General features: G+C 40.7%; 1 protein-coding gene across 2 annotated transcripts in view; it reads left to right on the top strand.

Moving 5' to 3' along the window:
• Positions 1–351: 351 nt before the first annotated feature.
• rtbdn (retbindin) overlaps positions 352–14,571 on the top strand; it is a 56,032-nt gene continuing 41,812 nt past the window's right edge. The window contains exons 1-2 of one of the 2 annotated variants that reach the window (XM_043694923.1): positions 352–613; positions 9,731–9,885. In XM_043694923.1, coding sequence (XP_043550858.1) covers positions 9,750–9,885 — 136 coding nt within the window. In that variant the 5' untranslated portion in view covers positions 352–613; positions 9,731–9,749. The remainder of the gene's footprint in view (positions 614–9,730; positions 9,886–14,571) is intronic. The other variant, XM_043694920.1, reaches the window with a different exon arrangement.

The raw sequence follows: 14,571 nt of genomic DNA, 5'->3' as shown, positions 1-14,571 counted from the left end.
GTCTGGGGCTAGTGTTTGACTTGTGTGAGACTTGCCCCCATCAGGTGTGGCTCACTCGCTCTTACCTCCCTATCCCAAGGTTCTGGATTCGAGAAGACTGAAGACTGAGTTCAGACTCCGGTGCTGGACTGAGGGGGTGCTGCACTGTCGAAGGTGCTGTGAAGGAAAAACTACAGAGATGGCCCGCAATCTCAGAACTACTGACGTCCTTTAGCTGAGATCATGGTTCTTTTTAAAATATATTTTATAAAGCTCATTTGATTTCCCACGGTTCATTGCGTTATAATAATGTGATTTTTTTTTCCCCCCTCTCTCTATTCGATCGGGGTGGGGGAGGTTGGGTTTAGCAGATGCATCTCAGCTCCTCCCTCAGCCCCTGATGCATCACTGTGGTAGTGAGAGCAGGCAGCGAGAGATGCTGGCGGGAGACGCTAAGACTAGGTAGAGTGCTTCCCGTGAACTGACAGACGCACACCCCGTCCGAGTTGAGCCAGAGGCAGTGATCATCTTCCAGTGTCCTCCCCACCCACAAGTCGGACAGAGACCCAACACCTGGGAAAGCGGCTGTGATTCGCAGGTACCGGCAACGTTAGAACGGGCGATAATTTAGCCGGTGGGTTACAATGGTCACAGTGGTTTTTGTTTTGAAATCTTTTTTTTGCCTGAAATATTTCGGACTCGGGTAAAACCCAAGCAGTTGCCGGGCTCGATCCCTCATCTCGCTGCTGGATTGAATGTTGGTCATGTTTTAATGGTGAACGGGTGAACTCTTGGGACGGTCTGTCGATTTATCCCCCTCTCTCACCCCCCTTCCCCCCCCCCCAAAAAAAATGAATATTTAACGTGCGGTTTAAATTGTTAAAAATTAGGAAAGTGTTTTGCTTCGCTGTCCAGATTTTGTTTTGGGAAGGGAAGGCAATGAAATGGAATCGATTTTTTTTAATATTTAAAAAAAAATTGCGTCAAGCCTCCAGCTATCCTTGCAGTCAGTGAACAGCGATGGTTAATCTCCAACCCAGGCAAAGCACGAATGGAGGCAGTGGATATGCGGATTTTTGTTGTTGTTGTTGGGGGTCTGATGTTAAACTGGCTGACATGAAATTTACACGGAGTGAATGTCCTGAAATTGAAGCGTTCGGGGCGGGAGGAGACGGGACCTCTTTTAATTCGGCTTAATAAGAGCGAGGATTAAAACGAATGATTCGGTGTGAGGCGATTGCGATCACCGGTAACCGGGAGCAGGGTTGAATATCAGTCTAAGGAGGGCAAGCATAAACAAAATACGATCCGTTTAAAATTAAAAAAAGAGTCCGATGTTAGAGCGAGAAATGTTTTTGAACAACCGGATCAGAATTGACTTGGGAAATTCAACAGTGCTCCCAAATTAAATACAATTTGGCACTTACTTTTTTTAAAAAAAATTATTCATGAAACACATTGTTAAAAGCAAAATAAGCACTCTTAGAAATATCTTTTTTTAAATTGGATAAAGAGTTTTAGAGAAAGATAAACCATCTGGAGTGTGAGATCCGGGGGATTGTCAATATTGCCTCACCCCTGCTTTCAGGTCTAAGCGGGACACACACTCAGTAAAGTCAAGGTGGAAGCGGCCACACAGTTTTCAGGCAGGGGCTAATGACGATCCACCTAAAATGTGTTATTAAAAGCCGGGATGTTAGGGGTGAAAGATGGAACAAATCTGTGGTATTATCGAATGACTTTGAGCTTCTGGCCTGTTCCTTTTTTTTTGGTTAAATCTTTTCGAATCTCTAAATTGCCCCATCGTGACCTCGGCTGTGCAAGTTAAAGTGGGTTAGCCATGGGAAATGCAGGGATAGGGTAGATGGAGAGAGGATGCTCTTCGGAGGGTCGGGGTTAACTCGATGGGCGGAATGGCCTGCTTCCACACTGTAGGAATTCTATGATTCTTTTCCAACGAATGGTAACTCCGTTACTGAAGCATTTTAAAAAGTCTGACCTCCAGTGTTAAGCTCAACTCCGTGTGACAGCCGCAGGCTGTGTCCCCCTGACCTCCTGGGCTGCCAACCCAGCTAATCAAAAAAAGGTCGCAATCATTCAGCATTAAGGTGTATTTTACAAGTTTTGTTCTTCACTGCAGAGGGCTCAACCTTCACAGATGCTGTTTAACATTTGTGCACTGCTGGCAGACTTTTCTTTCATTTGAGATCTTTAGTCTCAGAAGCCTTTTGTCTGAAGAGAATATTGTACCTTCTTTCATAAACTGTGAAATTTACTGTGGAGAAGAATATATAAACATTGGTGTGAAATTAATTTGGGTCAAATTATGACAGATATTAATGAACCCACTGACACCACAATTGGAAAGCTCACCTTAGACTTGGAGAAACTGTCTTGGATAGACCCAAATGGACAAGTCTCTGTCATCCAGTGATTTTACTGTTTGAGGACAGAGACAAGTATTCAGGACAAGTGAGCACCAATGCTAAGCCATCTATCCATCCCTGCAATACTAACTTTATGTACAACATTAGCCAACAGTTAAGGTATTGTGCAAAGATGTGTAGGTTAGGTGGATTGGCCTTCCTAAATTGCCCCAGAGTGACCAGGGTAGGTGAACTAGCCATGGTAAATATGGAGTCGCAGAGATAGGATGGGCCGAGGTGAGATGCTTTTCAGAGAGCTGGTGCAGACTCAATGGGCCGAATGGCCTCTGCCTGCTCTGTAGGATTCTATGATTCCATGAATTAACACTAGGCTCAATGTTACAACATGGAACAACATCAACATGGTCTGCAAAGGAGTCTTTTTTAATTCTGGACACCCATCAAACAGCAGGAGAATACATTGTCAAAGTAGCAGAAAGGTAGATTTCACGAAAGTATTAGTTTGTCTGAATTATATCACAACTCTGGGATTATGAAAGGACATTTTAGCGCTCCAGGTGAAAAATGTCAGGAACCAGGTGGCCTTTTTAGAATGTCGAGCATCAATGGATGGCAGTTCATTCTGCAGCCTGCCTAAATTTACAGTCCCACAACCAGATGAAAAGCAGACAGGGTAAAAGGTGAGGCCTCTGTCCTGTCGATATTCCAAGACGTCCTGTCATTTGGAATACGTTGAATCATGATATAACAGGCGCAAACTATCACATAGTCCCACCAAGATCACCCTTCTAAACCTTAGCACTTAAGAAAAATAAAATCTCTGTGAAACGCAAAGATTCAAAACAATAAATAAACAAAGCATGCTGCAAAATGTTCACTGCAGGCTGTTGTCCATGGGACGAAGGTCATAAGAAATAGGAGCAGCACATTTGGCTCCTCAAACTTGCTCCAGTCAATAAGATCATGGCTGTTCTTGTCTCGGTCTCAATTCCACTTTCCTACTGTTAATATATTGACCCTTTTCGTCAGTCACCAAAACTTTACACATTTTTGTAATGTGTTATTGTCATAAATTTCCAAATGTGTTGGATATGATTAATCAGCACCTTTTAAAGGGGCCTAACCTGTTAAAGAGGCATTGAGCTGTTGAGTTCACTTTGTTCTTGCATGTGATACAATGGGTAATTTGTATTTCAAAAGTGCCACTGCATTATATCTCTTTTCAGTTGGGTGGTCCCTGTTCTTGACCCTGCTCTTCTCCCCCCCCCTCCCCCTCCATGACTACACTCATTGTCCCAAGTACTGAGGGAATTCTGCATGGTCACTGTTAGCATTTTGGTTGAGATGTTCAACCAAAGCCTGTCTGCCCCTTCAGGTAGATGTAAATGAACCCCTAGCATTGTTGAAAGAAGGATCTATCTGGTGTACTGGTCAATATTTGTCCCTCAAAGAATATCATGAACACACCATCTGTTCATTGCATTGACATCCATAGAACATACATGGTATATGTTGAGCACATGTTCATAAGACCAACTCAGGTGCCTTGATAGGTTAACTGCCACAAATCCTTATTAGTATTAGTCTGAGCTACTGATGCCAAGTGGGGAAGGATGCCCACATTAAGTCCTTGGCAGAGATATCTTTGGTATTGTTAAACATTATAGGTTTAATACATGATACTTAATAGCTAGTAAATTACTTCTGAGTTACATAGTAAGTCTAACCTGAGGTCTCGCAAGAGACTGAAGTTTGATTAGTTTCAACTTTCTCTGTGGCAATGTAGAAATAAACTCATGTTGTGGCCAGATTCAAGCACCAATTTTACATCATACCAATCCATAAGTATTAAATCAAATACTCAAGTAGTATCTTTCTATGTGCAGATTAGCTTCAAAGATTGGCAGTCATTGTTCTATAAGCCAACACAGCAGTATTGCAGAGTCAGTGTTACCATGTATGACCAATTAGTTTGCTTTGGTACTGCTGCAAGCAGGAAGCATTGATGGGGAATACGAGGGGTTCCTGCATTTCCTGAAATAATGGCAAATGCCTGAATCATCTAGATATGGAGATGGCATTTTACTGTAACGTCCATCTGTAGGAGGCGATATTTTGCTCCCTCGATGACTGTCCTGCCATATGCCTTAGGCCGCAATCTTCTAACAGAAGATTGTTCCACTTGTATGAATCCTAAACCAAGTGTCAATGTTATTAAAGAAAGCAATATCAGTAATAAATACAGTAGAGTATTCAGATAAAGCATCATCGCACAAAGAGTGATTGGAATATGGAACCTGCCTCAACAGAGAATGGTTAAAAGGCATGGAATGATTACATTAAGAAAAGTTAGGAAAGTATGTGCAGAGGTGAAAGGGTGAGATGAAGATAGGAAGAGGTGCACGTGAAGCACAGACTTTGTATGGCCCATTTCTGAGATGTAAATACTGCTGTAAAGAAAAATGGTTACCTGCAACTTAAAACTCCATCATTTAAATTTGCTTTTAGTTTAGTCATTCAAGGGATGATGTCAAGAAGGGCAGTCGAAATATGAAACTCTCTCCCACAAAATCCTGATGAGACGGAACATCAATTGAAAGTTTATACACTATGATTGATCGATTTCTGCCAGGCAAGTGTTATGAAACTAAGGCAGGCAAATGAGCCAACCTACAGATCAGTTATCGCCTAAATGAATAGCAGAAGGACTGAATGACCTTTACATCCAAAATTCAAAAGGGTGTTTCCTCTTGTGAGAGAATCTAATACTTGGGGTCATAATTTAAAAATAAGAGATCATCCACTTAAGAACAAGGTGAGGAAACTTATTTTCTCTGAGGGTTGAGAGTCTTTGGAATTTCCTTCTTCAAAAGGCAGTGGATGCAGAATCTTTACTTCTGCCATTCAAAATATTTAGATAGATTCCTGCCTTCGGAGAGAATGAAAGATTGTCAGGGACATGCAGGAATGAAGAGTTGAGGTTAAAATTAGATCAGCCATGAATTGACACAAGAGCAGAACAGGTACAAAGGCCAAATGGTCTATTCTTGTTCCTTGCTCAGACATTTGTATGACTTTTAATGCTCCTTTTTAATGTTTCATATTGCCAAATATTTTCTCCCCCAGTATCATATTTACTTTCTGAAACTTCTATTGCCCATTTCAGATTTGAAACAAGTTTTGAAAAACTGGACTTTGATTATTTTAGCATACTTGATGTTAAAAGCCTAATAATTTAGATGTTTAGATGAACACTTTGTAACCATGAACTCAAAGGTCACCATGGTAGCTGTGGAAATTCAAATTCAAATCTTGAATATAAAGTTAGTATCATTGATGGTGACAGTGAAACTAGCCGATTGAAGAAGAGTTGGAGCATAATCCCCAGTGTCCAGGCCAACATTTGTCACACGACCAACATCACTAAAACAGATTATCTGGTCATGACCACACTACTTTTTGTGGGAGCTGCCACCTTACTATATTACAATAGTGACTTCACTTCAAAAGTCCTTTGTTGGTTTTGGGATGTCCTAAGGTCTGTTTCATCATGTGGTCTATGCCTCTTCCTATTGTGATGATATCAATTCAGATTCCGTATGTGCTAATACCTATTTTGATAGCTCTTTCACATAAGCATTTTTCATGTGTGAATTCAGTGTGTGAGTTTTTGCAAATTGGTGGGAAATCGCATTCAAGCCCAGCTTTCAGTTGAATGATGCCCCAAGCACAAGACCCAGAAATTCATCTTGGATGGTAGTGCAAGACAGCCACTAATATTTAAGGGCAGATGTTGGTGTAGTTTTAATATCAATGGGCTCAGCAATTCATCAGTTCAGGTTAATACTGTAGGGATACGGGTGCTCATCCTGCTCTGGAAACTGATGGGATTTAATTAAATGACACAAAGTTATAGTCCAAAGGTTTATTTGAAATTGCAAGCTATCGGAGCTCAGCTCCTTCCTCAGCTAAGCTCCAAAAGCTTGCAATTTTAAATAAACCTCTTGAACTATAACCTGGTTAATTATTAGATTACTTACAGTCTGGAAACAGGCCCTGTTCGATTTTTGACCTTGCCCATCCCAGTCCAACTCCGGCATCTCCATATCATGGATAAAATTTTGAGTTAAATGACTGTAAACTGGAATTGAAAGCTAGTTGCAGTAGTAGTGATAATTATATCAACATCTATTGTTGTAAAAGCTTATTTGGTTTGCTAATAATCTATTGAGAAGGAAATCCACCATCCTTCCCTGGCCTGGCATACACCTGACTCCAGACACATGTCATGGTGGTATGTGTATGGAATGAGCTGCCAGAGGAAGCGGTGAAGGCTGATACAATTGCAACATTTAAAAGGCACCTGGATGGGTATATGAATAGGAAGGGGTTTGGAGGGATATGGGCCAAGTGCTGGCAGATGGCACTAGGTTGGTTTGGGATATCTGGTCGGCATGGATGGGTTGGACCGAAGGGTCTGTTTCCATGCTGTACATCTCTATGACTCTATGATTCTAATTTGTTTGACTTGTAACTGCCTTTTGAAATGACCAAGTGAGCTACATTTTTGCTTTTCAAAAGGTGGTTCAGCATCTCAAGAGGAAATTAGTGAAAGGTAATAAATGCTGGCCTGAACACCCACATTCCATGAACGAGCAATTTATTTTAAAAAATCCTTTAGACAACCTGAAACTAAGATATTGGAAATACATAACGTACATAATGTCTCTAGATGAATAAAATCAATCTCTGCTGATTTAATTTTACTCTATAAAAGCAGACTAGCATAAAAGAATGGTTACAGCTGCCGTCTGGGTCCCCAAACTGGATGAGAGCATCACAACAAAGACTTGAATTTATATAACATCATTAATACAGTAAAACATCTAAAAATATTTTGCACGGTAGTGTTATCAAATAAAACCTGATATCAACCCACATGGAAATATTCGACCAAATTTCTAGTCGCATGTTCCAGGAGGTAGGATTTAATGACCATCTTAAAGAAGAGAGAAATGTTGGGTTGAAGGAGGGAATTTCAGAGTTCAGGGATTAGGCAGCTGAAGATATGGTGGTTCACAATGGGGGAGATACAAATTCCTGATTTTCTAAAGGTCAGTCTTGGAGTGGTGCAGAGGCCAAGAGAGTAACAATGTAAAGATAGGGAGGGGACAAAGCAATTTGGAAACGAGGATGAGTATTTTAAAAATGGGAGCCTGTGAAGGCCAGTGAGAATCTATGAAATGTAAAGGAGGCTCTGAGAGAGTTAGGATAGGGTCAGCAGATTTTTGAAACAGCTTGATATGAAGGGTGAATGGAGCAAATTGAAATAGATGAATTTAAAGAAGATAAAAGCGTAGACAGTAAATGATCTAGGGCTGGAGAGGAGACAGGCAGTGTTACAAAGGGTTAAGACCATTATCTAATCCTTGGGTACTGACTGAAACTAAACTGCTCAAGTTTCAGTCTTGTGAATTATGACATCAGTGAACCTCTCAATTGGATTACTGTTTTATAATTAGCTGGGAATCATCTGTTATCTTTCACATAACAGTATATGGCATTAACACAAAGCTCCAAGACATCAGAGTGAGCTCACACCATAGTTAGTCATGCAATGCTTTGCCTTCCAAACTATTTTACACTTGCAATCCTCCTCTCCAAATGCTTGAACACAGTTCATGAATTAATCATTTTGTTTTTGTAAAAAAAATGGATCTATTAACATAAGAAGTGATTCTGAAGAAGGGTCACTGGATCGGAAATGTTAACTCTGCTTTCTTGACACAGATGCTGCCAGACCAGCTGAGTTTCTCCAACAATTTTTACTTTTGTCTAACCTAAGTAGGCCTTTGCTAAATCTGTTGAGATGAGCTTTACAATTACCAGGATGAGATTTAGCAATGGGGACTGGGGCACTTTGCACATTAGTCATCAGTGGCAGCATCAGTCAGTCCTGGGTCAGAATGATGCAGTTATTTACAGAAGGAAGCTCTCTCTATACTGCTGCAACTCAGAAGAATGCCCTCTCTGTGACATTTCCCCCCCATTTGCCACAAAGCATTAGGGAAACAGTGCATGTTCGTTGTGCTATGGTCTTGGAATTGGACTGCGACAGCTCAATCCCAATCCACAAAGGACTTGCATATCAACAGCCAGAACCAGATTGGACCTTTATACCAATTCAAGTTCTCAAAATTGTAAAGCCAGTGTCTAACCCTTAACTTGTTTATTCTTTGTACTGAAAACAACACTCTTGACAGCTACAGAGATTCAGTCCTGCAAGACAGTTTGATGATGAATAGTATTGCAAAGAAAAATAGTGAATGACTTACATGCCATAAGCACCATGTACTCTTTATTCAGTGGAATATGTCAGTCTACAGATGTTTTCTTTACTTCAATAAAGGCTCCTCATCGAACTACTGTTATAAAGTTAGCTGACAATGTAGTGAGTTGAGTGCCTACAGTTTCATAGGACCAGCGCAGTGAATATTTATTTATTCCTTACTGCTTGGAAAACTTCAGTTTTTTGGTAGAGCTAAGCTAAAAGGCAGGGTTTCAGTAGCAGGAAGAATGCATGGAAGCTCGGTTGTTAAGTTAAATTAGAAGATCACAGGTTCATATCCTATTCCAGAGACTGCAGCACAAAATCTAGGCTGACACTCCAACAAGGGAACGTTGCATAGTTGCAGGGACCATCTTTTAGGTGAAATATTAAAGTTCCAAATTCCATGTCAGATATACGTAAAACAGAATCTCCTTAGTTCTGTTCCAAAGAGCAGCAGGATAGCTATCCCTCCATTAACATCACTTAAAAACTGATTATCTGGCTATTACCATTTTGCTATTCATTTATGCACAAATCAGGTGTATTTTTTAATAAGGTGTATGCTTCAAAAATGCTCCATTGGCCATAAAGCATATAGGGCATCGTGAGGTGGTGAAGGGTGCTATATAAATGCAAATCTTTCTTATTTCCTAATCGCCTTATTCATGGAGGTTAAAGTTTCATGGTTGAAAAATCGTGTTGCAGTTCCTTACAGTTCTTTACTGCCAAATTGTAATTAATTAGGCACACGATGAATCTATCCTCTGTGGGGAACAAACTTCCTTCTGTTCTATAATCTGTAGGATTGGGAACACTCGATCATTTCTGGTCTAGTGGAGAACACCAAAAAGCACAACAAGAAAGACTGCAGCTTTGATATTTGATGAGTAACTTTACACCTCTCATCCAGACTGTCCCATTTACCTTCCCATCTAATGTTCTTTCTATCAGAGTGATATCAAGGGAGTTGTTGGGCAATTTTATAAATTTTTTTTAAATTCCTAACTTTCCATCCTTATGGGTTTTTTTTCAGAGTCAACGCAAGTGCCAAAATGCTGCCATTGATTGCTGTTATTTTGTTGTGTGGGACTGTTAGACACCTGGAAGCAACCTGCCCAGTAACTGGAAGCCACAAAGCTGCCCCGAGCCCTGAGCCAGATCTCCATGACTGTCCGTTATATTCAAAGAGTAAGTGTTTGCAAGCTACATTTAATATAGAAACAGACTATTTTGCCAAAGTAGTTTGTATCAGTGTTTATGTTGCACATGCACCTCTCTCACTGATCGTCTAAGTCCAGCATTAAAACATTATATTCCTCTCTGCATTGTTTAGCATTTCCTCAAATGCATCCATACCATTTGGGCGGCACGGTGGCACAGTGGTTAGCACTGCTGCCTCACAGCGCCAGAGACCCGGGTTCAATTCCCGCCTCAGGCCACTGACTGTGTGGAGTTTGCAACATTCTCCCCGTGACTCCGTGGGTTTCCTCCGGGTGCTCTGGTTTCCTCCCACAGTCCAAAGATGTGCAGGTCAGGTGAATTGGCCATGCTAAATTGCCCGTAGTGTTAGGTAAGGGGTAAATGTAGGGGTATGGGTGGGTTGTGCTTCGGCGGGGCGGTGTGGATTTGTTGGGCCGAAGGGCCTGTTTCCACACTGTAAGTAATCTAATCATTTTCCTCAATCATTATCCAGGGTAGAAAGTGCCGCATTCTCATGATTCCCTGTGTCAGAGCGTTTTGCCCTGGTTCCATGCTATATTTATCCCTGACTATCTTATACTTACAATTCCTAGTTTTGATCTTCCTCACAGATAGAAATACTTTCTTCTTCAGCTGTCTGCCCGACGGCAGATCTCAATCACAGCACCATACCTTCCACCACAGGTATGGGAAGCCAGCTGGTTGTAAAGCCTTGAAACCTCAATGAGCAGGAATCAAATCCCACGCTGTTGACACCAATCTGGGGCTACTGGCTGTCAGCTGGTTGGACCAACTATCCAAATTGTCCAACCGATCTGCTTTAAGGAGTCCAAATTGTTACGGCAACATGTACTTCTACAAGCATGCTGCAGATATTGATGGTAGAGGCTTCAGTTTTCTTACCATCATACGACTGGCCAGGAACTTTTTACCACTTGCATGTGTTGAGAGTATTTGCAGGTTGATGGTACACCTGTTTGGCTGTGTTATGAACACACCTTCCTTGACCATTGAGTCCTAGCGTGGGATGTGAACTCAGAGCTTCTATGCTACCCACTGTGCTACTAGATCTTTTTCTTTAAATCTAGCCTGTTAAAGTCTTTATAACCCTGAAGATCAATGAGGCCCATATGGATTGAGGTTAAAATGTAATATATGCACCATTATTGCTATTGAATACTAAAGTAATGCACCCTGACATTTTATGTTCATCATGAGTATAACTTTACTGCTTTTGGAATGAACTATTAGTTAACTAAGCAACATCTCACTTTAGGACTAGAATTTTGTTTATTTAAGTGTCTGAGATCTAAAGATGTTTGTGCATTTTTCAGCAGAATTTACCATGGGATATATTTAAGCTGTCTCTTTCGCATGATAACTGGAGTTGAGAGTCATAAATGCAAACCAATTAATGTTAACTGCATATGTGGGAGGGTTGATGTAACACAGTGTGGCACTCTTCTATTCATGATAACTAAGTGTCAGTACTGAACATTCTCCAGCCACACAAAGTCAGAATGAAAGCTCCATTCAATTGCAGGTTTCCACTACCCAACTTCCATGCAAAAGACTGAGCTCAGGAGCTTTGGCATTACTTAGTGCCCAGTGAAATCCCCCTAAGTAACACAATGCCTCAAAGTAGAATTACCGATTTTTTTCTGCTGTGTGGGATCTTGTTGAAAATCTACAAAAAGCAAATTAGTTCCCATTATGTAAGAATGATACCTAAAAGTGTCTTCATTGGTTGTGAACCCCTATGGTCCATCATGAGGATGTAGAAGGAATAACATAAATGCAAGTTTCTCCTTAATGATGTGTAAATTTGCTCCTGGCAAATGCTTCAAAAATCTTTCACTGGAGAAGACTGCTTTCATATTTCCTCATTTTACATTGGTCCAATGGATAGATAATAGATTTGCATAATGCTGAGAACCCTCTTAAATGAACCCTGGCTGGAGTTGGGGTTTTTATGCTGGTGTAAGAGATGCTTAAAAACCTTCAAAAATATGGATGTGAGGATCAAAGTGTATTTCAAATATTCTGCCTTTTTATTTAATTTGTAGAGTATTCTGTTTAAGAAAGAATTGAATTGAAGCAACTTGCAGAAGAACTCTGATTATAATAGCTCACAGACTGTTTGATTTGCAAGATTTTAAATTCCCTCACAAACATCTTCAGCAGTTCAAAGGTTTGTGCTTTTGTGCAGTTGTTGACTCCCCAGAAGCTCTGATTTCTCTGCAGATCAGTGCCTATCTGTCAGCAGAGAGAAACCACTGAACACAGGACACAGCCAGTGATGAGCAGTAGTTGTGTGTAAGAAGCATACTTGAAAACGGTCACCCTTGTGGTGCGTTCTGAAATGGTATAGAAACAGGAACTGCTTGTCATTAACATTAGCTAGCCATATGCCTTCATTGTCTGGCTGAAGCATTATCCTCGCTAATTACTTCTCCTAAGACATTAATCTTAATACTTAGAACAAGGAGGACATGGAGAGTTAAACCCTTCCACCCAGAACTGGTTTTCTGTCCAAGGATTGAGCAACAATTGGATTATTTACTTCAAAGATATCTACTCCTAAGTATGTTTTTACTTCTGAAAAAAACATTCTTGTCACCAAAATCCAGTCAGAGAATCGAAGAAGTGAAGACCCTTTGGCTTTATCCTTCTGCCTAATTGAAAGTATACAGTTAATGGATACTCTTTTTGCCATTGATTTCCATCTACTCGGAATTGTTTGTCCAAGGATAATAAAGTTTTGGGTCTTAGTGTTGCAGAGCAACAAGTTAATTCCATCTTCTAGGTTTAATTTGTATTTCACTTTCTCCAAGAAGTGCAAGCAGAGCTTTCTAATATACGACACACAAATGAAGAGCAAAAGTAAGCTATTCAGCTCCTCAAGCTTGCTCTGCCATTTAATAAGATCATGGCCAATCTGTTTGTTTTTTTGAATTCAAAATTCCCACCTACGCTTGATAATCTTTGTTGAACCCGGGTCTCTGGAGCTGTGAGGCAGCAGTGCTAACCACTGTGCCACCGTGCCGCCCACTGTGGGCGATCATGGCCAATCTGTTTGTTTTTTTGAATTCAAAATTCCCACCTACGCTTGATAATCTTTGATTCCCTTGTCCAATAAGAGTCTATCCACTTCCACCTTAAAAATATTCAATAATTCAATATTCAATATTCTTCTGTTTCCTGAGGCAGAGAATTCCAAATTCAAACAAACCTGCAAGAGAAAAACATTTCCTCATCTCTGTCCTAAAATGGTGACCTTAATTTTTAAATAGTACCTTCAAGTATTGGATTCGCCCACAAGAGGAAACTTCCTTTCAATGTTCACCTTGTCAAGATCATTCAGAATTCTAGTGATAAGAAAGTCCAATCTGTCCAACCTGTCCTCATAAAATAACCCATTAATTCTAGGAGTCAGTCTGGGAAACCTCCTCTGTACCATCTCAAATTATTTACATCTTTTCTTAAATCAAAGAGACCAAAATGCACATGATATTTGAGATGTGATATCACTGCTGCCCTATATGACTGTAACATAACATCCTTGTTCTTATTTTCATTTCCCCTCATAATGAAGGATAGCATTCCATTAACCTTCTCAGTCACTTGCTATAGCTGCATGCCAATATTTTGTGACTTGTGCATTAGAACACCTGGAACCCTCTGCGCCTCAGAATTCTGCAGTCTTTCACCATTTAAACAATATGCTGCTTTTTAAATTCTTCCTGTCAAAGTAAACAACTTTACATTTTCACATATTGTACTCCATTTGCCAGTCTCCATTTTGTCCACTTGGCCTATGTGAATTTTCTCATGTCCACTTCACAATTTATTTTCAAACCATCTTTATGTCATCTACAAAATTAGCTACCATACCTTTGATCCCCTCATCTAAGTCTTTAAAATGAAGTATGAAAAGCTGAGTCCCCACAGGACTCCACAATTTCATCCTGTCAATTAAAGAAATGCCCATTATGCTGACATTGGTTTTTGCTTTATTATCCACTACATGTGCTCCTACTTTGCACAATAGCCTTTGGCTCAGTGGTTAGCGTTCCTGCCTCACTGCACCAGGGATATGGGTTCAATTCCAGCCTTGTGCGGCTGTCTGTATGGAGTTTGCACATTCTCCCAGAGTCTGTGTGGGTTTCCGATGGGTGCTCCAGTTTCCTCCCACAGTTCAAAGATGTTCAGGATAAGTGGATTGGCCATGCAAAATTGCCCACAGTGTTCTGGGATATATAGGTTAGGTGGGTCAGCCATGGGGAATGCAAGGTTACAGAGATGGGGTGGGTCTGGGTGGGATGCTCTTCAGAGGGGCAGTGTAGCCCCTCAATGAGCTGAATGGCCTGGTTCCAAACTGTAGGGATTCTAGGATTCTTTGATTAATGGTCAATTCTAACACCACCTTCATGGCAGATATCAAGCTATTGGACCTATAGTCTCTTGGTTTCTGCCTCCTTCCCTTTCTGAATTGATTTCTATTTGTTATTTTCCAGTCTGGTGTTCCAGAATCTACTAGGAGAAAGTGAGGATTGCAGATACTGGAGATCAGAGCTGAAAATGTGTTGCTGGAAAAGCGCAGCAGGTCAGGCAGCATCCAAGGAGCAGGAGAATCGACGTTTTGGGCATAAGCCCTTCTTCAGGAATGAGGAA

Source organism: Chiloscyllium plagiosum, chromosome 8, assembly GCF_004010195.1.
Source record: "Chiloscyllium plagiosum isolate BGI_BamShark_2017 chromosome 8, ASM401019v2, whole genome shotgun sequence".
In the NCBI taxonomy this organism is placed as follows: Eukaryota; Metazoa; Chordata; class Chondrichthyes; order Orectolobiformes; family Hemiscylliidae; genus Chiloscyllium; species Chiloscyllium plagiosum.
This window is presented reverse-complemented; position numbering and strand designations above follow the sequence as displayed.